Source organism: Anomaloglossus baeobatrachus, chromosome 2 (genome assembly GCF_048569485.1).
Source record: "Anomaloglossus baeobatrachus isolate aAnoBae1 chromosome 2, aAnoBae1.hap1, whole genome shotgun sequence".
Lineage (NCBI taxonomy): Eukaryota > Metazoa > Chordata > Amphibia > Anura > Aromobatidae > Anomaloglossus > Anomaloglossus baeobatrachus.
Window position 1 is genome coordinate 35,264,575 of NC_134354.1, and position 24,672 is coordinate 35,289,246.

General features: G+C 51.5%; 1 protein-coding gene across 1 annotated transcript in view; it reads right to left on the minus strand.

The window, feature by feature from the left end:
• Positions 1-14,745, minus strand: part of TTC3 (tetratricopeptide repeat domain 3) — a 198,987-nt gene extending 184,242 nt beyond the window's left edge. The window contains 3 exon segments of the mRNA XM_075333306.1: positions 1,383-1,470; positions 11,245-11,377; positions 14,742-14,745. Of these exon segments, the coding sequence (XP_075189421.1) occupies positions 1,383-1,470; positions 11,245-11,377; positions 14,742-14,745 (225 nt within the window).
• Between the last annotated feature and the right edge of the window lie 9,927 nt (positions 14,746-24,672).

Here is a 24,672-nt window from a genome sequence, read left to right on the forward strand (position 1 = left end):
AAGGATGGGCACATTGCTACAGGATAGGGTAAAGGATGGGCACATTGCTACAGGATAGGGTAAAGGATGGGCACATTGCTACAGGATGGGGACAAGGATGGGCACATTGCTACAGGATAGGGTAAAGGATGGGCACATTGCTACAGGATAGGGTAAAGGATGGGCACATTGCTACAGGATGGGGACAAGGATGGGCACATTGCTACAGGATAGGGTAAAAAATGGGCACATTGCTACAGGATGGGGACAAGGATGGGCACATTGCTACAGGATGAGGACAAGGATGGGCACATTGCTACAGGATGAGGACAAGGATTGGCACATTGCTACAGGATGGGGACAAAAATGGGCACATTGCTACAGGATGGAGACAAGGATAGGCACATTGCTACAGGATGGAGACAAGGATAGGCACATTGCTACAGGATAGGGACAAGGATGGGGACATTACTACAGGATGGGGACAAGGATGGGGACATTACTACAGGATGGAGACAAGGATGGGCACATTGCTACAGGATGGGGACAAGGATGGGGACATTACTACAGGATGGGGACAAGGATGGGCACATTGCTACAGAATGGGGACAAGGATGGGCACATTACTACAGGATGGGGACAAGGATGGGCACATTGCTACAGGATGGGGACAAGGATGGGGACATTACTACAGGATGGGGACAAGGATGGGCACATTGCTACAGAATGGGGACAAGGATGGGCACATTACTACAGGATGGGGACAAAAATCAGAACATTACTACAGGATGGGGACAAGGGGGCCTGCGAGCCACAAGACCAGCCTCAGGGGTTGCATGCGGACCACGTATTTGAGACCCCTGCTCTAAATGATCAGCAAAGTGCTGTAAAATTCCCTCCACCTAATCCTAAACAAAACAAAATGTGTATAGAATATGTATCATATCTATTCTGAGACTAAGTGAACTCCTATTGTTGGAGGACAATGACTCATTTCTTGGTATGCAGGAAACTCCCTGCTCTGCTCATTCCCATCATGGAAATTTCTCCCTCCCTTGGATCAGTCACTCCTCGCACACCGCAGACATCGTGTAACACAAGCATGCTTCATACTATACTGTAGAGCATGGGGACAAATTTACCAAAATAAACAATGCACTTTTGGCAACACCACAAGACGCAGTCACTGTGAGGGTAAAGAAAAGGTTTCACCGAGGACAACCCCTTTAATCTGAGAGGCGCTGCCCGGAGCAAGATCTGCCCAGAGGCTCTTTCCCATCCTGCAGACTTTGCTGGAGAACAAAATGCCTGCAATGTGTGGTGACAAAAGGACACTAAAAATGCAGCGTGCGCATGGGGCCATATAGACTATTGATTTTTAAAAAATGGTAGATTGTACTCACCGCTACATTCTTAAATAGCTCAGCAAGATCCTCAAATAGTTCAAAGAAATGAAAGTTTTTCCAAGGTTTTGCTACAGGCTGAAGCATACTGAAATAACAAAATAAACAAATTTTATATATTATAATATATCTATATATAGATAGATATATGTATATATGTATGTATGTATGTATGTATGTATGTATGTATGTATGTATATATATATATATATCTATATCTATATATACATATATATATATATATACACATATATATATATATATATATATATATATATATATATATATATATATATATATATATATATATATATATATATATATATATATATATATATATATACACACACATACATACATACATACATACATATATATATGTATACACATACATACATATACATATATACACACACATACATACTATAGTCATACACAATTCACACACAATTTTTCTTTATGTAGTATACATTTTACTACTACATAAAAAATGCATTTTTATATATATATATATATATATATATATATATATATATATATATATATATATATATATATATATATACATATACATACATACATACATACACACACACACACATGGTGCAAAAATATTACAAAGTTTATTAAAGTTCATAATAAAAAGATACACAAACAATCGGGGTCATGATTAAACGAATTTAAAACCACATGGATTGGGATATTCAATGGGGCTCAAAGTGTCTTGTGCAAACTCTGTAAAATCATGAAAACCATGGAACAACTCATAGGGACATAATAATATTCAATGCAAAACAGTCATGGTACATGACCGTTTGAATATAATTGTAGACTTTTAGTCTGATATTAGTAATCAATTAAAGTACATGTGCTGAATCACAAATGGCAATAGGTATTATGAAAAATAGTAATGGAACAAATGTCCTGGTAAGAAGGAAATTCATGGTTTTAAGAAAACATGGAGCACCCAGGGGAAAAGTACCACCCAACCTGCCCAAAAGCCATCCTTCAACGTACGTTTCGCTTGATGATAATTTCACAATGGCTTCAGCTTCATCAGGATATATATATACGCACACACACACACATATACACACGTACATATACACACATACATATAGACACACATATACATATACACACACACACACACACACACACACACACACACATATACATATACACACACACACACACACACACACACACACATACACTGTATTTTTCGGATTATACGACGCACTTTACCTTCCAAAAATTTGGGAGGAAAATAAGTGGTGCGTTTTAAAATCAGAATATAGCTTACCTAGGGGTGAATTGGCGGGGGACTGTCTGTGCGGCTCTGTGTGCGGGCGGGCGGCCAGATGGCCTGCTGGCTGCCACTCAGTGCGGCCGTCAGGGTGGCTGTGCGGACTGCGGTGGCTGTGCAGCAGGTGTTCTAGTCTGTCCATGGTCCCGGCTTCAAATGATGGCGCTGGGAGTCAGTGCATGCGCAGATGGCGCTCTTGAATGAGAGCTCCATCAGTGAACGCGCTGCTCTAGGCGCCATTTCTTTGAAGCCCGGACCGCGAAGAGACTGGTACACTCGCCTCACCAGCCTGCTCCACCACACAACCACCGCAGCTTCCACTGCCACCACTGACCCGCCACCACAGCCTCTGTCTCCTGTGACCTTGCTCCACCACCCTCCAGCAAGACAACACCGGAGTATAAGACGGACCCCTTTTTTTTTATTTTTTATCATCTGTAAATTTGGGGTGCATTTTATAAAACCAAAGAAGGGAATTTTGTTTACTTACCGTAAATTCCTTTTCTTCTAGCTCTAATTGGGAGACCCAGACAATTGGGTGTATAGGCTATGCCTCCGGAGGCCGCACAAAGTATTACACTAAAAAGTGTTAAGCCCCTCCCCTTCAGCCTATACACCCCCCGTGCTCCCACGGGCTCCTCAGTTTTGGTGCAAAAGCAAGAAGGAGGAAAAAGAATTATAAACTGGTTTAAAGTAACTTCAATCCGAAGGAATATCGGAGAACTGAAACCATTCAACATGAACGACATGTGTACACAAAAAAAACAGGGGCGGGTGCTGGGTCTCCCAATTAGAGCTAGAAGAAAAGGAATTTACGGTAAGTAAACAAAATTCCCTTCTTTGTCGCTCTATTGGGAGACCCAGACAATTGGGACGTCCAAAAGCAGTCCCTGGGTGGGTAAAATAATACCTCGTAAGAGAGCCGTAAAACGGCCTCTTCCTACAGGTGGGCAACCGCCACCTGAAGGACTCGTCTACCTAGGCTGGCATCCGCCGAAACATAGGTATGCACCTGATAGTGCTTCGTGAAAGTGTGCAGGCTCGACCAGGTAGCCGCCTGACACACCTGCTGAGCCGTAGCCTGGTGCCTCAAAGCCCAGGATGCGCCCACGGCTCTGGTAGAATGGGCCTTCAGCCCTGAGGGAACCGGAAGCCCAGCCGAACAGTAAGCTTCGATAATTGGCTCCTTGATCCACCGAGCCAGGGTTTATTTGGAAGCCTGTGACCCTTTACGCTGGCCAGCGACAAGGACAAAGAGTGCATCCGAGCGGCGCAGGGGCGCCGTACGAGAAATGTAGAGTCTGAGTGCTCTCACCAGATCTAACAAGTGCAAATCCTGTTCACATTGGTGAACTGGATGAGGATAAAAAGAAGGTAAGGAGATATCCTGATTGAGATGAAAGGGGGATACCACCTTAGGGAGAAATTCCGGAACCGGACGCAGAACCACCTTGTCCTGGTGAAACACCAGGAAGGGAGCTTTGCATGACAGCGCTGCTAGCTCAGACACTCTGCGAAGTGAAGTGACTGCTACTAGAAAAACCACTTTCTGCGAAAGGCGTAAGAGAGAAATATCCCTCATTGGCTCGAATGGTGGTTTCTGAAGAACCATCAGCACCCTGTTCAGATCCCAGGGTTCTAACGGCCGCTTGTAAGGAGGGACGATGTGACAAACCCCCTGCAGGAACGTGCGTACCTGTGGAAGTCTGGCTAGGCGCTTCTGGAAAAACACAGAGAGCGCTGAGACTTGTCCCTTAAGGGAGCCGAGCGACAAACCCTTTTCCAGTCCAGATTGAAGGAAGGACAGAAAAGTGGGCAAGGCAAAAGGCCAGGGAGAAATACCCTGAGCAGAGCACCATGACAGGAAAATTTTCCACGTCCTGTGGTAGATCTTGGCGGACGTTGGTTTCCTAGCTTGTCTCATAGTGGCAATGACGTCTTGAGATAACCCTGAGGACGCTAGGATCCAGGACTCAATGGCCACACAGTCAGGTTGAGGGCCGCAGAATTCAGATGGAAAAACGGCCCTTGAGATAGCAAGTCTGGTCGGTCTGGTAGTGCCCACGGTTGGCCGACCGTGAGATGCCACAGATCCGGGTACCACGACCGCCTCGGCCAGTCTGGAGCGACGAGGATGACGCGGCGGCAGTCGGCCCTGATCTTGCGTAACACTCTGGGCAACAGAGCCAGCGGAGGAAACACATAAGGGAGCTGAAACTGCGACCAATCCTGAACTAAGGCGTCTGCCGCCAGAGCTCTGGGATCTTGAGACCGTGCCATGAACGCCGGTACCTTGTTGTTGTGCCGGGACGCCATGAGGTCGACGTCCGGCACCCCCCAGCGGCAACAGATCTCCTGAAATACGTCCGGGTGAAGGGACCATTCCCCTGCATCCATGCCCTGGCGACTGAGATAATCTGCTTCCCAGTTTTCCACGCCTGGAATGTGAACTGCGGAGATGGTGGAGGCCGTGGCTTCCACCCACAGCAGAATCCGCCGTACTTCCTGGAAGGCTTGCAGACTGCGTGTGCCGCCTTGGTGGTTGATGTATGCCACCGCTGTGGAATTGTCTGACTGAATTCTGATCTGCTTGCCTTCCAGCCACTGCTGGAACGCTTTCAGGGCAAGATACACTGCCCGTATTTCCAGAACATTGATCTGAAGCGAGGACTCTTGCTGGGTCCACGTACCCTGAGCCCTGTGGTGGAGAAAAACCGCTCCCCACCCTGACAGACTCGCGTCCGTCGTGACCACCTCCCAGGATGGGGGTAGGAAGGATTTCCCTTTCGATAATGAAGTGGGAAGAAGCCACCACCGAAGGGAAGCTTTGGTCGCCTTCGAGAGGGAGACGTTCCTGTCGAGGGACGTCGGCTTCCTGTCCCATTTGCGTAGGATGTCCCATTGAAGAGGACGCAGGTGAAACTGCGCGAAAGGAACTGCCTCCATTGCTGCCACCATCTTCCCCAGGAAGTGCATGAGGCGCCTCAAGGTGTGTGACCGACCTTGAAGGAGAGATTGTACCCCTGTCTGTAGTGACCGCTGCTTGATCAGCGGAAGCTTCACTATCGCTGAGAGGGTATGAAACTCCATGCCAAGGTATGTCAGCGATTGGGCCGGTGTCAGATTTGACTTTGGAAAATTGATGATCCACCCGAAACTCTGGAGAGTCTCCAGGGTAGCGTCGAGGCTGTGTTGGCATGCCTCTAGAGAGGGTGCCTTGATCAACAGATCGTCCAAGTACGGGATCACCGAGTGACCCTGAGAGTGGAGGACCGCTACTACAGTAGCCATAACCTTGGTGAAAACCCGTGGGGCTGTTGCCAGGCCGAACGGCAGTGCCACGAACTGCAGGTGTTCGTTCCCTATGGCGAAGCGCAAGAAGCGCTGGTGCTCTGGAGCAATCGGTACGTGGAGATAAGCATCTTTGATATCGATCGATGCAAGGAAATCTCCTTGGGACATTGAGGCGATGACGGAGCGGAGGGATTCCATCCGGAACCGCCTGGTCTTTATGTGTTTGTTGAGAAGTTTCAGGTCCAGGACAGGTCGGAAAGACCCGTCCTTCTTTGGGACCACAAACAAGTTGGAGTAAAAACCGTGGCCCTGTTGCTGAAGAGGAACAGGGACCACCACTCCTTCTGCCTTCAGAATGCCCAGCGCCTGCAGAAGAGCCTCGGCTCGCTCGGGAGGCGGTGATGACCTGAAGAATAGAGTCGGGGGACGAGAGGTGAACTCTATCTTGTAACCGTGAGACAGAATGTCTCTCACCCAACGGTCTTTTACCCGTGGCAGCCAGGTGTCGCAAAAGCGGGAGAGCCTGCCACCGACCGAGGATGCGGAGTGAGGATGCCGAAAGTCATGAGGAAGCCGCTTTGGTAGCGGCACCTCCGGTGGTCTGTTTAGGACGTGACTTAGACCGCCATGCATCAGAGTTCCTTTGATCTTTCTGAGGCCTTTTGGACGAGAAGAATTGGGACCTGCCCGCGCCCCGAAAGGACCGAAACCTCGACTGCCCCTTCCTCTGTTGGGGTATGTTCGGTTTGGGCTGGGGTAAGGATGTATCCTTTCCCTTGGATTGTTTGATGATTTCATCCAAACGCTCGCCAAACAATCGTTCGCCAGAAATTGGCAAACTGGTTAAGCGCTTTTTGGAAACAGAATCTGCCTTCCATTCCCGTAGCCACAAGGCCCTGCGGAGTACCACCGAATTGGCGGCTGCAACCGCCGTACGGCTCACAGAGTCCAGGATAGCATTAATAGCGTAAGACGCAAATGCCGACGTCTGAGTGGTTATGGACGCCACCTGTGGCGCGGACGTGCGTGTGGCTGCGTCAATTTGCGCTTGACCTGCTGAGATAGCTTGTAGCGCCCATACGGCTGCGAATGCTGGGGCAAAAGAAGCGCCGATAGCTTCATAGATGGATTTCAACCAGAGCTCCATCTGCCTGTCAGTGGCATCTTTGAGTGAAGCCCCATCTTCCACTGCAAGTATGGATCTAGCTGCCAGTCTGGAGATTGGAGGATCCACTTTGGGACACTGAGTCCAACCCTTGACCACGTCAGGGGGAAAGGGATACCGTACATCCTTAAGGCGCTTAGAAAAACGCTTATCTGGACAAGCATGGTGATTCTGGACTGCCTCTCTGAAATCAGAGTGGTCCAGAAACATACTCGGTGTACGCTTGGGAAACCTGAAACGGAATTTCTCCTGCTGGGAAGCCGACTCCTCCGCCGGAGGAGCTGAGGGAGAAATATCCAACATACGATTGATGGACGCAATAAGGTCGTTCACTATGGCGTCCCCGTCCGGAGTATCAAGATTGAGAGCGGCCTCAGGATCAGAATCCTGATCAGCTACTTCCGCGTCATCAACCAGCGATTCCCCTCGCTGAGACCCTGAACAATATGATGATGTCGAGGGAAAATCTAAGCGAGCTCGCTTAGTCGGTCTGGGGCTGGGGTCTGTGTCAGAACCCTCAGCTTGGGATCCATGAGATACCCCGGGAGGACATTGTTGGTCCAGCTGAGGTGGGCCAGTGAACAAAGAATCAACAGAGTCCCTGTGCTGAGATACCGGTCTGGACTGCAAGGCTTCCAGTATCTTAGCCATAGTCTCAGAGAGTTTTGCAAACTCCGTCCCTGTCACCTGAACAGTGTTAGCAGGTGGCTCCCCCTGGGCCCCCCCTAGCAGAGGCTCTGGCTGAGTAAGTGCCACAGGGGCCGAACAGTGCCTACAATGAGGGTCAGTGGAACCTGCCGGTAGCGGGGTCGTACATGCGGCGCAGGCAACATAATAAGCCTGAGTTTTGGCACCCCTGCCTTTCGTGGGCGCCATGCTATTATCTTCTCTGAGCAACACAATAGGGTATATAGCCAGAAATCAACTGTGCACTATACGGTGTAAAATAAACATATAATGTTACACTACTGCACAATGGGGCTAGCACCACAGGTGCTGCTTACCACCCGCTTAAAGCGGTTGTGCGGTCACCAGAGTCCCTGCCTGGGTCTCCCAGATTTTGTCCCCCTCTGCAGCGTCCGAGGAGCTGACAGGAATGCGTCCTGAGGAGAGGAGAGAGCCGTGGGCGTGACCCAGAAAGAGCGGGAACTGGTGCCTGCACTGTGCACAGTGAGGGGAGTGGAGTATGCAAAGCATGCTCCAGCCCTCAGTGCTGCTCGTTCTGTGCAGCGTCCCGCCCTTCCCCTGCCTGTCAGGGCTGTGGGCGGGAGGAAAGGAAACTAGGCCGCAAAAAGCCGGGGACTCTAGTAATAAACGCGGCCGCCGTAAAAGCGCGGCCGGCGTGGAAGTCCCCGGCGCACTACAAGTCCCAGCCGTGCCGCAGTGTTTCCATGGCAGCGGCGGTCAGTGCGGCAGTCCCTATACATAAACACACTCAGGAACGCTGAGTGTGTAATGGCACATATTAACCCGGTCAGCGCCGCGGTCCCCGGTGCACTAGCACACCCAGCCAAGCTGGAGTGTTGCTGTGCGCGGTCCCCACGGGGACACAGAGTACCTCCAAGTAGCAGGGCCATGTCCCTGAACGATACCCGGCTCCTATCCAGCAGGCTCCACAGGAGTTGTGGATGAAGCACGGTCTCCTGTGCCTGGAGACCGATAGGATCCCACTTCCACCAGAGCCCTGAGGGGGATGGGGAAGGAAAACAGCATGTGGGCTCCAGCCTCCGTACCCGCAATGGATACCTCAACCTTAACAACACCGCCGACAAGAGTGGGGTGAGAAGGGAGCATGCTGGGGGCCCTATATGGGCCCACTTTTCTTCCATCCGACATGGTCAGCAGCTGCTGCTGACCAATCTGTGGAGCTGTGCGTGCGTGTCTGACCTCCTTCGCACAAAGCAAAAAACTGAGGAGCCCGTGGGGTGTATAGGCAGAAGGGGAGGGGCTTAACACTTTTTAGTGTAATACTTTGTGCGGCCTCCGGAGGCATAGCCTATACACCCAATTGTCTGGGTCTCCCAATAGAGCGACAAAGAAAATACGGTGGGTGTGTGTGTGTGTGTGTGTGTGTGTGTATAAATATTTTATTACTACTAAGCACCCCATGTTGGTTTACGGTGGCTATGGGTTATTGTGAAATGTAACATTGGAAGAGGGAGCCGTCAGCCCACTGTGCCACTATTCTGCCAGAGCTCAGAGTCTCAGCGCAGGAGGCCGGATGACAACGCAACGTCGCTTCTACTGTGGGCAGCCTCAGTTCACACAATGCACAGATCACACCAGTGAGATAAATAGAATAGTTTTTGTTTTGTTAGTCATTACTTGTAGAGGCTTCCATGAGGAATCACAGTGTGTGTGTTATAATTGTGGGGAGCTCGGGGGGGGGGAAAATCGACATAATATTTAAAGCAGGGAGTCACTATGCAAGCATTATACTGTGGGGTTATCATACTGTGCATGAAAGATACTGACTGAGAGCAAACTGTGTGGGGGGCATTATACTATAAGGGGGCTATGGGGTAAAGTATTGGGCAAGAACACTATGTGCTTCAATACATGTCCCTGTGACACAACCCCTTTAACTGTGTTTGGGATGGGATGGTTTCTAAGCACTAAGAACGGTGCCAGGGTCGATTTTCTTTCCCACCAAAGCAGGATCTTGGGTGTAAATTTGGGGGGTGTGGGACGGGCGGGGAAGTCTACAATCCGGGGCCCTCAAATTCAACGTTAGGTAAATTTTTGTCACTAAGTTTTATACTCCAGTGGTGTCTTACCGGAAGGGGAAGGAGGAAGGGGGGGCGGCAGTGGTGGTGGAGTGGGGTTACAGGAGGCAGGGGCGGTGGTGGAGTAGGGTGATGTGCAGGCACTGTGGTGGGGGCTGTGCTAGCTGTGTGGAGCAGGGCGGTGCAGCGGGTGTCCCAGATGCTCTGTCGGGGGTGCGGGGTTCAAAGAAATGGCGCCTGGAAGTGGCGCATGCACAGATTTGAGCTCTCAGGTCAATGACAAGCAGAGATCTTATCTACGCAGGCGCCACCTCCAGGCGCCATTTTCCTTAAGTCTGCTGCTGGGAGATCAATGGGCTGGAGAAAGCGCGTGCGCAGATGAGATCTTGAGCAGAGAGCTCGATCTGCGCACGTGCGACTCCGTGCGCCAATATTTGAAGCCCGCACCGCCAACAGAGCATCTGACCCGACGCACCGCCCTGCTCCACCGCAGCCAGCACAGCCGCCCCCACCGCAGCCGGCACAGCCGCCCCCCACCGCAGCCGGCACAGCCGCCCCCCACCGCAGCCGGCACAGCCGCCCCCCACCGCAGCCGGCACAGCCGCCCCCCACCGCAGCCGGCACAGCCGCCCCCCACCGCAGCCGGAACAGCCGCCCCCCACCGCAGCCGGAACAGCCGCCCCCCACCGCAGCCGGAACAGCCGCCCCCCACCGCAGCCGGAACAGCCGCCCCCCACCGCAGCCGGAACAGCCGCCCCCCACCGCAGCCGGCACAGCCTCCCCCCACCGCAGCCGGCACAGCCGGATCCTTTTATTCATAATCTTTTAATAGATTTTTCAATAAAAAGATAGACTTTATATTTTACCGCATGTTAGTGCTGGATTTTTCCCATTTTTCAAGCTGTATGCACCATCGGTTTGGGATTCTGCAAAGCCATATTATTATGGCAACAGCAGGAGATGGTAAACTCTTTTTCTTGACTTTTTCACACCTAATCTGAGATTAGGCAGAGATCCTGAATCCAGTAATGTGTTACTTACTAGGCTGCTTAGTCTAGTTTTGATAAAATCACTGATTAATCTGCAGTAGATTATCATTACAGGACTACTTGGCGTGCTGCAGGTAGTCCAGCATATTTGTGAGCTCTGTATAACTGCTAGATCTGCGGCAGAGAAAACATTGACTTTATCAAAATGACAGCAAACAGCTCAGTAAGTGACATACCGCTGGAATCAGGGTCTCCGTCTCTACATTATGTTGCTTTTAGATGGGGGACATATTTCCTTTAACTTTCTTGAATCTTTCAGACTTGAAAACTTTTGTGAGCCAGATATCACGGAGAGGATGAATATAGAGACGATACTCACCAAGGTTGGGATTCCAGTAAGGGAATTTCACCATTATGCACAAGAAACGGCCATAACACATAGATTTTCATTAAATCACAATTTGTTTTCATCTCTTCATAAGAATGTGAAAGCCAAAATCTAAAAGGATCCACTGTTTATGATATAGAAGAAAAAAAAAAACACAAGGAAAATAAAAATATTTTATTGCAACCTGTGGCCCTGAATGGGCTGTGTCTAGTATTGCAGTTTAGCTCTGCTTAAATTAATGATTGAGATTATTAACAGCAGACAATGTAAGGAATTATCAATAAAGAAGTGATTTTATTCTTTGGATCTAAAAAAACAAATTACTTTTTCTACAGTAATTGTAAAGTACCGGCAGTAGGATCATAAGAATCCGAGCACCAAACCCAGAGGTCTCAGGAAAATCTGGGTAACAATCTGGAAACTCCGGTAATAAAAAAAACGGATTTTTGTGTACTCACCGTAAAATCGTTTTCTCTTAGCCATCATTGGGGGACACAGGACCATGGGTGTTATGCTGCTTATCCATAGGAGGACACTAAGTAGATGCAAGAGACATTAGCTCCTCCTCTGCAGTATACACCCCCTTGCCGGGCCAGGCAACCTCAGATTTAGTACACAAGCAGTAGGAGAAAAAGTAGTAAGAACGTATCCCAACAGAGGAACATGAGTAAAAGAATCATAACAAAATAAGGTACTCAGAGAATCAAGGCCCAGCAGGGCAAAAGGGAGGGTGCTGTGTCCCCCCAATGATGGCTAAGAGAAAACGATTTTATGGTGAGTACACAAAAATCCGTTTTTCTCTGACGCCTCATTGGGGAACACAGGACCATGGGACGTCCTAAAGCAGTCCATAGGTGGGCAAAATAAAAGAAAGACAACACAACCCAAGGACTAGGAACCAGTCCCAGACAGCCTGGAGCGACTACTGAGAGAGGTGCTCTACTGCCGTTTGCGGAATTTTCCTACCCAGGTTTGCCTCAGCTGAAGCCTGGGTATGGACTCTGTCATGCTTTGAAAAAGTATGTAGGCTAGATCAGGTCGCAGCCTTACACACCTGTTCCACTGAAGCCTGACACCGAAAGGCCAAAGAAGCGCCAACTGCTCGCGTGGAATGAGCCCGCAGCCCACAAGGAATGGGCTTGAGTTGCAAGCGGTAGACCTCCTGGATTGCAGAGCGAATCCAGCGAGCCAGAGTTGCCTTTGAAGCTGCCTGTCCCTTCCTAGGCCCCTCAGGAATGCCGAAGAGTCAGTTTTCCTAAGGGGGGCTGTCCTAGATACGCAATATCGGAGGGCCCTCACGAGGTCTAACGAATGCAGAGACCTTTCTACCCTATGAACTGGGTGTGGACAAAAGGAAGGCAGAACAATGTCCTCATTCAAATTTAACGGGGAAAGAACCTTCAGAAGAAAATCCAGAAGTCCTGGTGAAAGATCAGAAAAGGCTTGCGGCAGGAGAGTGCTGCCAGTTCCGAAACCCATCTGATGGACGTAATCGCCACCAGGAATGGTACCTTCCAGGACGCAAGAGAGGATTCCTTAAGAGGTTCAAAGGGGTACCTCTGGAGACCGTCCAGAACGGGATTGAGGTCCCATGGGTCCAGCGGCCGTTTGTACGGGGGAACTAGATGGGAAACACCCTGGAGGAAAGTCTTGACTTGCGGTTTGCAAGCTAGGCGGCATTGATAGAAGATTGAGAGCGCTGAGACCTGCCCCTTAAGGGAGCGGAGAGCCAACCCCGCTTGCAAGCCTGACTGTAGAAAGTCAAGAATTCTGGGGATCGCCAAAGGCATAGGCTGGATGTTAGTTTCCCTGCACCATGAAAGGAAAGTCTTCCACGTACGGTGGTAAATACAGGATAAAGCAGGCTTTCGGGCGCTGATCATGGTGGAGATAACCGCAGGGGAGAGTCCCGCTCTTGTTAATACCCAGGTCTCAATGGCTAGGCCGTCAGCTTCAGGACTCTGGAGTTCTAATGGGAAATGGGCCCTTGGGTCAGCAAGTCTGGGATGTCTGGAAGGCGCCACGGTACGTCTGTGAGCATTTGTACTAATTCGGCGTACCAGGCGCGCCTGGGCCAGTCCGGTGCTATCAGTATCACCTGGACTCCCTCTGCCTTGATCTTCCTGATTACTTGTGGCAGCAGGGGCAGAGGTGAAAATATGTAAGCCAGGCGGAAGTGGCACCAGGAGCAGACTAGAGCGTCTGCGCCGATGGACTGCGGGTCGCGTGACCTGGCTATGAACGCGGGTACCTTTGCGTTCAACCTTGAGGCCATTAGATCCACGTCTGGTGTACCCCAGCGAGTGCAGATGTGTAGGAACACTTCTGGGTGGAGAGACCACTCTCCGGCGGCCAGGCCTTGACGACTTAGAAAGTCCGCCGCCCAGTTCTCTGCTCCCGGTATGTGTACCGCTGATATCACTGACCCTGTCGATTCGGCCCAGCTGAGGATCCTGTGGGCCTCAATATAAGCTGCCTTGCTGCGGGTGCCCCCCTGCCGATTGATATAGGCTACTGCTGTCGCATTGTCCGATTGGACTCGAATCTGACGACCCGCTAGCAGAGGGTGGAACGCCCTGAGCGCGAGGAAGATCTTACGGATTTCCAGGATGTTTATGGGCAGGGAAGACTCCTGGGGCGTCCAACGTCCTTGAGCAGTGTGGTGCCGGTACACTGCTCCCCAGCCTAGGAGGCTGGCGTCCGTGGACAGGACCAGCCAGTTCACTGGGAGAAAAGATCTCCCCTTCGATAGGGATGAGGGTCAAAGCAACCAGCGGAGTGCATACCTGACTGAAGGCGTCAGGTGAAGATGTTTGTCCAGGGAGAAGGGGCTCTTGTCCCAGGCAGCTAGAGGTGCTAGCTGCAGTGGGCGGAGGTGCAGCTGAGCAAAGGGCACTGCCTCCATAGCTGCCACCATCCTGCCTAGTACCCTCATACTGAATCGAATGGAGAGAGACGGAGGACGTAGAAGGCAGCGTACCGCTTGTCGTAGAGCGATCGCCTTGTCCTGAGGGAGAGATATCAAGCCCCGGCGGGTGTCCAGGGACATGCCCAGGAAGGTGATGGATTGTGACGGGACCGGGGATGATTTGTCTAGATTCAGTAGCCACCCTAAGCGGGACAGGGTGTCTATGGTGATCTGCACACTGGTTGAGCAGTCGTGGAAGGAGGGGGCCTTGATGAGGAGGTCGTCCAAGTAAGGTAGAATGACTACTCCCCTGGCGTGAAGGATACTCATGGCTGCCACCATGACTTTGGTGAAGACCCTTGGTGCAGTGGCAAGGCCAAAGGGTAGGGCTACGAATTGAAAATGGGAGTCCTGAAACGCGAAGCGGAGGAACCTTTGGTGAGCTGGGGCGATGGGAATGTGCAGGTACGCGTCCTTGATATCTATGGAGGAGAGGAATTCCCCTTCGGACTCCATTTTGAATCTCCGTACGTGCACATGTTTGTTCAGGTATTTGAGGTCCAGGATAGGTCGAACTGACCCATCCTTTTTGGGGACCACAAAGACGTTGGAATAAAAGCCCCTGAACCTCTCGTCGTCCGGGACAGGTATTATCACCCCTGCCGTTTGGAGTGAGTGGATTGCTGAGAAGAAGGCTTTGCGTTGTTTTTGAGTCTTTAAGGGGTTTGAGAGAAAAAACCGACACGGGGGTCGGGTCCGGAATTCTATATGGTAACCGGAAGACACAAGGTCTTGCACCCATTTGTCGTCTGAGGCGGCAGCCCAGATGTGCCAAAATGCAGTCGATCCCCGACAAGGAGTGTGTCTTCCGGGGCGCTAAAGGGGTCAGGAGGGGGGAAATCGTTGAGGACGAGACTCCCTAGTCTTGGGCTGTTTCTGTCTAGGCTGCCATGACGAGGTGGGCTTCGGGGAGGGCTGAGAAGGTCAGTCCCTGCATAGCCCGCAGCTAGTGGCGGGGCCAGAGCGGGATGTCGCCCAACCAAATGAGTTCCGAAAGGAGCGGAACGAGGACTGTGGACGTCTGGTAAAAGTCGTCCTGGGTTTCAGCTGGGGGAGGGAGGTACTCATTCCTCCTGTGGCGTCAGAAATAAGCTTGTCCAGACGTTCGCCAAACAATCGGTCTGGAAAATAAGGGAGGCCTGTGAGAGACTTCTTGGAGGCAGAGTCCGCTCGCCATTGTCGGAGCCAGAGGGCTCTACGGATGACTATGGTATTTTAGGCGGCAAATGCTGCGCAGGTAGCAGCGTCAAGGGAGGCCTGCATGAGGTACTCCGCTGCGGCGGCAATTTGAGCTGTTACATCTGTGAGGGTATGAGGAACCTGGGATTCCTCAAGCGAAATGTTAAGAGATTCTGCCCAGACCGTGATCGCCTTTGCGACCCACACGGAGGCAAATGAAGGCGAAAGGTAGGTACCCGCGGCCTCAAAGGCAGAGCGAGCGAGCTGCTCCACCTGTCTGTGTGTCGGGTCCTTGATGGAGGAGCCATCGAATAAAGACAGGAGAGTCTTTGCGGCAAGGCAGGAGACCGGGGGGGGGGGTCGACCGAGGGTGGATCGGCCCAGCCCTTAAGGGCAACTAAGCCAAAGGGGTACCAGGACTCCATGAGTTTACGGTTACCGAAGCGCCTGTTAGGTTTCTCCCTTTGCTTTGTGAGGATATCTTGAAACTCTGGGTGGTCAGCAAAAACTTTTTGAGGTTTCTTTGCCCTCTTAAAGGAGACCGGATGGTCAGTAGTAGTGGATGGGGGATCCTCCACATGCAAAGTTTGGTTGATTGCTGCAATAAGGGAGTCTATCGCAGCTTGATCATATGGGGAGGTTGAAACCAAGGAATCATCCTGGTACAAACAGCATTCCCCCTCCTCCTTAGAAGCCGTGAAACTTGTGGGAGAACCTGATCTGTGTACCCTCGAGGGAGAGTCATGGGGGCCATGAGAGAGTACCGGAGACACCTGGCCATGTGCCCTTTTTCTGATCCCTGCAACTGGTGAAGCATGGGCCCTGATTTCCTCAGAAGGACCCTCTATAGAGGTGTCATCAGGCTGCGTTCCGTCCAGGGACCCAGAAGGGTGTGAAGGACAACATTGCATAGCCAGCACCAGGTTCTGGGAAAGTTTTTCCATGGATTGGGACAGAAACTGTGCCCATTCCGGTGGGCTGGGAGCCCTAGGCTCTGGGCTGGTAGCGGTTGCAGCAGTGGTGACGGGGGGTTCTTGGGGGGCTACAGGGGTACAGGACTCACAGAAAGAAGAGGTGTGTTTTCGTGGTAGCTCAACGTGGCAGGTAGTGCAGGCTGAATAACAGACTATGTGAGCCTTAGAATTCTTAGTACCCTTTGAATTAAGCATGTTCCTGTGCAGGGAGTATGCAAGAGAGAGGGAGCAATGATCTGCAGAGCTACAAGTGAAGCAGAGTATGGGAAGCAAGGGGTGTATCTCACCCAAGTCAGCCGATGACCCTGTGTTCCTTGTTGCTGCAGCAAGGAGGAAGCCCACTCTGAGGAACACACTGAGGAGATCTTCGCGCACTTTCCCGAAGGGGCGGGGCTTATCGCGGGCCGAGGGGCGGGGCTTAGCGCTAAAAAGAGCGCCTAGAAGGGAGTCAGTTGAAAATAATAAATAAAACGGCGGGAAAGGGACCTCCCCCTCCCCCCAGCCAGCACACAGCTATGGTGACCCTGGGAATAAAGATTATGAGTTCATTGCAGCTGCAGGTGAACTTGAGCCCTGGGAGCCCTCCCCCCGCCACCGGTGGATTGTTTCTGCAGGGGTCCCTGTAATCAGGGGTATTGCATAGCCAGCAACCAGTCAGGGAGGATCTCACCTTGGCACTGCCTCAGTCCAGGCTAGTGGAGATGGCAGAGTCAGCCTGCTGTGCCCGGTCACACCGGTGCAGTGTATCAACTCAGAGCCTGCAAGAGGGACTGAGGAAGTTTTCATCTGCCCTGGGCTCAGGAAAATTGGTGCCTGTGAGACCCGTCGTCCAGCGAGTAACAGCCCAGGATCCAGCGTCGCAGGAGGGGGTACGTGGAGGCGACACTCCGCGTTCCCGCCTGTTGATGGTGTTGGCAGATCGGTCCCTAGGGGAAACTGTCGCCCTCTAAAAATAAAAAACCTTGAAGAGATGTGCCTCCTACAGACACTAAGCTAAAACTGAGGTTGCCTGGCTCGGCCAGGGGGTGTATACTGCAGAGGAGGAGCTAATGTCTTTTGCATCTACTTAGTGTCCTCCTATAGATAAGCAGCATAACACCCATGGTCCGGTGTCCCCCAATGAGGTGTCAGAGAAAAATACATTTTGATACTCAACCAAGATAAAAGTGGACAGCTGGGAGCTGGTATTCTCAGGCTGGGAAGGTCCATTCTTATCGGGCCCCCCAGCCTAAAAATAGCAGCCTGCAATCGCCCAGGATTGTCACATCCATTAGATGTGACGATCCTGGAACTCATGCTCTTCCCAAGTGCCCTGGAGAGGAGGCAATCAGGGTTATAAGGGAATATTAACAGCTCAGAGCTGCCACCAAGCACTAGATTAGTAATGGGGTGGTGGTTCATAGACTACTCCCATTACTAATCTGCAAGGGAAAAGAAACACCAAAAAAATCCTTTATTTGAAAAAAAGTACAAAAAAAAAAAAACAAACTCACCCTCTTTCACCCCTTCATTAACCCCCAAAACACCCAGGTTTGACTTAATCCACACAAGGTCCCACAACGATTCCAGCTCTGCTACATTACTGTAAGCACAGTGCGCGAGCACAGAACATAACCGCATGCTGTGGGCTTCCGGTAAAGACTGAGCTTCAGCGATCAGTGCTGACGTCACTCAGGTTATCTGCGGTTACAGCTGCAGGTTTCCAATAGTCCTCTACCTGTGATCACAAACAACCTGACTTCAGGTGACCTCATTGAACTGAGTGACCTCAACTCAGGTGAGGTCACAGTTCACAGACTTGCATTTCCTTGCAGAAGAAGGGAATTTTGTTTACTTACCGTAAATTCCTTTTCTTCTAGCTCCAATTGGGAGACCCAGACAATTGACAATTGGGTGTATAGCTATGCCTCCGGAGGCCACACAAAGTATTACACTAAAAGTGTAAAGCCCCTCCCCTTCAGCCTATACACCCCCCGTACTGCTACGGGCTCATCAGTTTTGGTGCAAAAGCCAGAAGGAGGAAAAAATTATAAACTGGTTTAAAGTAAATTCAATCCGAAGGAATATCGGAGAACTGAAACCATTTAACATGAACAACATGTGTATACAAAAAACAGGGGCGGGTGCTGGGTCTCCCAATTGGAGCTAGAAGAAAAGGAATTTACGGTAAGTAAACAAAATTCCCTTCTTCTTTGTCGCTCCTAATTGGGAGACCCAGACAATTGGGACGTCCAAAAGCAGTCCCTGGGTGGGTAAATAATACCTCATAATAGAGCCGTAACGGCTCCGTCCTACAGGTGGGCAACTGCCGCCTGAAGGACTCGCCTACCTAGGCTGGCATCTGCCGAAGCATAGGTATGCATCTGATAGTGTTTCGTGAAAGTGTGCAGGCTCGACCAGGTAGCTGCCTGACACATCTGCTGAGCCGTAGCCTGGTGTCGCAAGGCCCAGGATGCTCCCACGGCCCTGGTAGAATGGGCCTTCAGTCCTGAGGGAACCGGAAGCCCCGAGGAACGGTAAGCTTCGAGAATTGGTTCCTTGATCCACCGAGCCAGGGTTGATTTGGAAGCTTGTGTCTCTTTACGCTGGCCAGCGACAAGGACAAAGAGAGCATCGGAGCGGCGCAGGGGCGCCGTACGAGAAATGTAGAGTCTGAGTGCTCTCACCAGATCTAACAAGTGCAAATCCTTTTCACATTGGTGAACTGGATGAGGACAAAACGAGGGTAAGGAGATGTCCTGATTGAGATGAAAAGTGGGCAAGGCAAATGGCCAGGGAGAAAACGCCTGAGCAGAGCACCACGACAGGAATATTTTCCACGTCCTGTGGTAGATCTTGGCGGACGTTGGTTTCCTAGCCTGTCTCATAGTGGCAATGACCTCTTGAGATAATCCTGAAGACGCTAGGATCCAGGACTCAATGGCCACACAGTCAGGTTGAGGGCCGCAGACTTCAGATGGAAAAACGGCCCTTGAGACAGCAAATCTGGTCGGTCTGGCAGTGCCCACGGTTGGCCGACCGTGAGATGCCACAGATCCGGGTACCACGACCTCCTCGGCCAGTCTGGAGCGACGAGGATGGCGCGGCGGCAGTCGGCCCTTATCTTGCGTAACACTCTGGGCAACAGAGCCAGAGGAAGAAACACATAAGGAAGCTGAAACTGCGACCAATCCTGAACTAAGGCGTCTGTCGCCAGAGCTCTGTGATCTTGAGATCGAGCCATGAATGTTGGGACCTTGTTGTTGTGCCGTGACACCATTAGGTCGACGTCCGGCATCCCCCAGCGGCAACAGATCTCCTGAAACACGTCCGGGTGAAGGGACCATTCTCCTGCGTCCATGCCCTGGCGACTGAGAAAGTCTGCTTCCCAGTTTTCTACGCCCGGGATGTGAACTGCGGATATGGTGGATGCTGTGGCTTCCACCCACAGCAGAATCCTCCGGACTTCCTGGAAGGCTTGCCGACTGCGTGTCCCACCTTGGTGGTTGATGTAAGCCACCGCTGTGGAGTTGTCCGACTGAATTCGGATCTGCTTGCCTTCCAGCCACTGCTGGAACGCTTTTAGGGCAAGATACACTGCCCTGATCTCCAGAACATTGATCTGAAGTGAGGACTCTTGCTGAGTCCACGTACCCTGAGCCCTGTGGTGGAGAAAAACTGCTCCCCACCCTGACAGACTCGCGTCCGTCGTGACCACCGCCCAGGATGGGGGTAGGAAGGATTTCCCTTTCGATAATGAGGTGGGAAGAAGCCACCACCGAAGGGAAGCTTTGGTTGCTTGAGAGAGGGAGACGTTCCTGTCTAGGGATGTCGGCCTCCTGTCCCACTTGCGTAGGATGTCCCATTGAAGAGGACGCAGGTGAAACTGCGCGAAAGGGACTGCTTCCATTGCTGCCACCATCTTCCCCAGGAAGTGCATGAGGTGCCTCAAGGGGTGTGACCGACCTTGAAGGAGAGATTGTACCCCTGTGTGTAGTGAACGCTGTTTGTCCAGCGGAAGCTTCACTATCGCTGGAAGAGTATGAAACTCCATGCCAAGATATGTCAGTGATTGGACCGGTGTCAGATTTGACTTTGGAAAATTGATGATCCACCCGAAACTCTGGAGAATCTCCAGAGTAACGTTGAGGCTGTGTTGGCATGCCTCTTGAGAGGGTGCCTTGACCAGCAGATCGTCTAAGTAAGGTATCACTGAGTGACCCTGAGAGTGGAGGACCGCAACTACTGTAGCCATGACCTTGGTGAAAACCCTTGGGGCTGTCGCCAGGCCGAACGGCAGTGCCGCGAACTGAGGGTGTTCGTCTCCTATGGCGAAGCGCAAGAAGCGCTGATGCTCTGGAGCAATTGGTACGTGGAGATAAGCATCCTTGATATCGATCGATGCTAGGAAATCTCCTTGGGACATTGAGGCGATGACGGAGCGGAGGGATTCCATCCGGAACCGCCTGGTCCTTACGTGTTTGTTGAGCAGTTTTAGGTCCAAAACAGGACGGAAGGACCCGTCCTTCTTTGGAATCACAAACAGGTTGGAGTAGAAACCATGACCCTGTTGCTGAAGAGGAACCGGGACCACCACTCCTTCTGCCTTCAGAATGCCCACCGCCTGCAGAAGAGCCTCGGCTCGCTCGGGAGGCGGAGATGTTCTGAAGAATCGAGTCGGAGGACGAGAGCTGAACTCTATCCTGTAACCGTGAGACAAAATGTCTCTCACCCAACGGTCTTTTACTTGTGGCAGCCAGGTGTCGCAAAAGCGGGAGAGCCTGCCACCTACCGAGGATGCGGTGTGAGGAGGCCGTAAGTCATGAGGAAGCCGCCTTGGTAGCGGCACCTCCGGCGGTCTTTTTAGGGCGTGATTTAGACCGCCATGCGTCGGCGTTCCTCTGATCCTTCTGAGGCCTTTTGGACGAGGAGAATTGTGACCTGCCCGCACCCCGAAAGGACCGAAACCTCGACTGTCCCCTCCTCTGTTGGGGTGTTTTTGGTTTGGCTTGGGGTAAGGATGTTTCCTTTCCCTTGGATTGTTTGATGATTTCATCCAATCTCTCACCAAACAAACGGTCGCCAGAAAATGGCAATCCAGTTAAGCACTTTTTGGAAGCCGAATCTGCCTTCCATTCCCGCAGCCACAAGGCCCTGCGTATTACCACCGAATTGGCGGCTGCAACCGCCGTACGGGTCGCAGAGTCCCGGACAGCATTAATAGCGTAGGACGCAAATGCCGACGTTTGAGAGGTTATGGACGCCACCTGCGGCGCAGACGTACGTGAGTGCGTCAATTTGCGCCTGACCAGCTGAGATAGCTTGGAGTGCCCATACGGCTGCGAATGCTGGAGCAAAAGACGCGCCGATAGCTTCATAGATGGATTTCAACCAGAGCTCCATCTGTCTGTCAGTGGCATCCTTGAGTGAAGCTCCATCTTCCACTGCAACTATGGATCTAGTCGCCAGTCTGGAGATTGGAGGATCCACCTTGGGACACTGAGTCCAGCCCTTGACCACGTCAGGGGGAAAAGGGTAACGTGTATCCTTAAGGCGCTTGGAAAAACGCTTATCTGGATAAGCTCGGTGTTTCTGGACTGCCTCTCTGAAGTCAGAGTGGTCCAGAAACATACTCTTTGTACGCTTGGGAAACCTGAAACGGAATTTCTCCTGCTGAGAAGCTGACTCCTCCACTGGAGGAGCTGAGGGAGAAATATCCAACATTTCATTGATGGACGCAATAAGATCATTCACTATGGCGTCCCCATCAGGAGTATCAAGGTTGAGAGCGGCTTCAGGATCAGAATCCTGATCAGCTACCTCCGCTTCATCATACAGAGAGTCCTCTCGCTGAGACCCTGAACATTGTGATGATGTCGAGGGAATTTCATAGCGAGCTCGCTAGTCGGTCTGGGCTGCGGTCCGTGTCAGAGACCTCACCCTGGGATCCATGAGACACCCCGGGAAGACATTGCTGTTCCAACTGAGGGGAACCAGGGGACAATGATACCACAGTGCCCCTGGCTTGAGATGCCGGCCTGGACTGCAAGGCTTCTAATATCTTAGCCATAGTCTCAGAAAGTCTTTCAGTAAAAACTGCAAACTCCGTCCCTGTCACTTGGACAGTGTTAACCCCTGCCACCCCTAGCAGAGGCTCCGGCTGAGAAAGTGCCACAGGGGCCGAGCATTGCACACAATGAGGGTCAGTGGAACCTGCCGGCAGTATAGCCGTACATGCTGCACAGGCAGCATAGTAAGTCTGTGCTTTGGCACCCTTGCTATTTGTGGACGACATGCTGTTGTCTCCTCTGAGCAATACAGGAGGGTAAATAGCCACAAATCAACAGTGCACCCTACAGTGTAAAGTATAGACTATAATCATATAAACTATAAATACACTTCTGCACTAGTGGGGCCAGCACCACAGGTGCTGCTTACCGCCTGCGCAAAGCGTTTGTGTGGGCACCAGAATTCCTGCCTGGGTCTCTTTGAGCTTGTCTCTCCTCTCCAGCGTTAGCAGAGCTGAGAGGAATGGCTGCCAGCGTCCTGGGGAGAGGAGGGAGCCGTGGGCGTGACCCAGAAAAGTGCGGGAACTGGTGCCCCACTGTGCAGAGTGAGGGGGGTGGAGTATGCAAAGCATGCTCCAGCCCTCAGTGCTGCCGTCCTGTACAGCGTCCCGCCCTTCCCCTGACTGGCAGGGCTGGGGGCGGGAAAAGAATGAGACTAGGCCGCAGAAGCCGGGGACTATAGTTATAAGCGCGGCCGCCGTATAAGCGCGGTCGGCGCGGAAGTCCCCGGCGCACTAACAGTCCCAGCCGCACCGCAGGGATAACCATGGCAGCGGCGGTCAGCGCGGCAGTCCCCCTACACAAATACACTCAGCGACGCTGAAGTGTATAGTGGCACAAATGCAGCCAGTGCTGCTGTCCCCGGTGCACTAGCACACCCAGCAATGCTGGAGTGTTGCTGTGCGCGGTCCCCACGGGGACACAGAGTACCTCCAAGTAGCAGGGCCATGTCCCTGAACGATACTCGGCTCCTATCCAGCAGGGTCCTCAGGAGCTGTGGATGGAGCACGGTCTCCTGTGCCTGGAGACCGATGGGATCCCACTTCACCCAGAGCCCTAATTGAGGGATGGGGAAGGAAAGCAGCATGTGGGCTCCAGCCTCCGTACCCGCAATGGATACCTCAACCTTAACAACACCGCCGACAAGAGTGGGGTGAGAAGGGAGCATGCTGGGGGCCCTGTTATGGGCCCTCTTTTCTTCCATCCGACATAGTCAGCAGCTGCTGCTGACTAAGCTGTGGAGCTATGCGTGGATGTCTGACCTCCTTCGCACAAAGCATAAAAACTGATGAGCCCGTAGCAGTACGGGGGGTGTATAGGCTGAAGGGGAGGGGCTTTACACTTTTAGTGTAATACTTTGTGTGGCCTCCGGAGGCATAGCTATACACCCAATTGTCAATTGTCTGGGTCTCCCAATTAGGAGCGACAAAGAAAAGCTCTTTTTTTTGTCAAGAGTTGCAAATTTGATGCTGAAATTTCTACACTCTATTCCTGCACCAAATCTACACCTCCTGGAAAAAAAAAAAAAAAACCCTCATCAAAACACTTTGTGGTTTTGAGGTGACAGTGATGCAATTGCTTTTAGACAGGAAGTGTAGATTTGGTGCAAGTAAACATTTCAGCAACAAATCTGCATTTCTTGCCCAAAGAAAATCCACAAAAAAAACTGTTTTGATGCAGTTTCAGTGAGGTTTTCTTCCAGGAGGTGCAAAGTTGGTGCTGAAATGTCTGCACCACATTTCAGTACCAAAGACACCTCCCACCACTAATCTAGGGTTTAGTAGCAGCTGAGAGCGGGCATTAACCCCTTATTATCCCGACTGACACTGCACCCGGGCAATCGGGATGAACCAGGTAAAGTTATGGGATTGTCACATCCTGGGCGCCTGCAGGCTGCTATTTTTAGGCTGGGGGAGCTCAATATGCATGAGTCTCCTTTGACTGAGAATACCAGCCCCCAGCTGTTAGTGTTATCAGGCTGGAGGTGCTGTCTGACTGTAACCAATCAGATGGGTCGGGGAAGCAGTGCATATACATGAAGGATAACGAGTGGCCCTAATAGTAGCATTACAATCACACGTAGACTACTAACTATAAAGGCCTGCTCCAATCCCCCTATCCCTTCTACCACCATTTTTCAGTGTCTGATTCGGGTCTCCATAGACTTATTTATATGGGGACCGGCGTCTGGTCAGATATCCAGGATCAATTCTGGGCTGGAACCTTTTTTTTTGTAAACCTTGTTGGACCC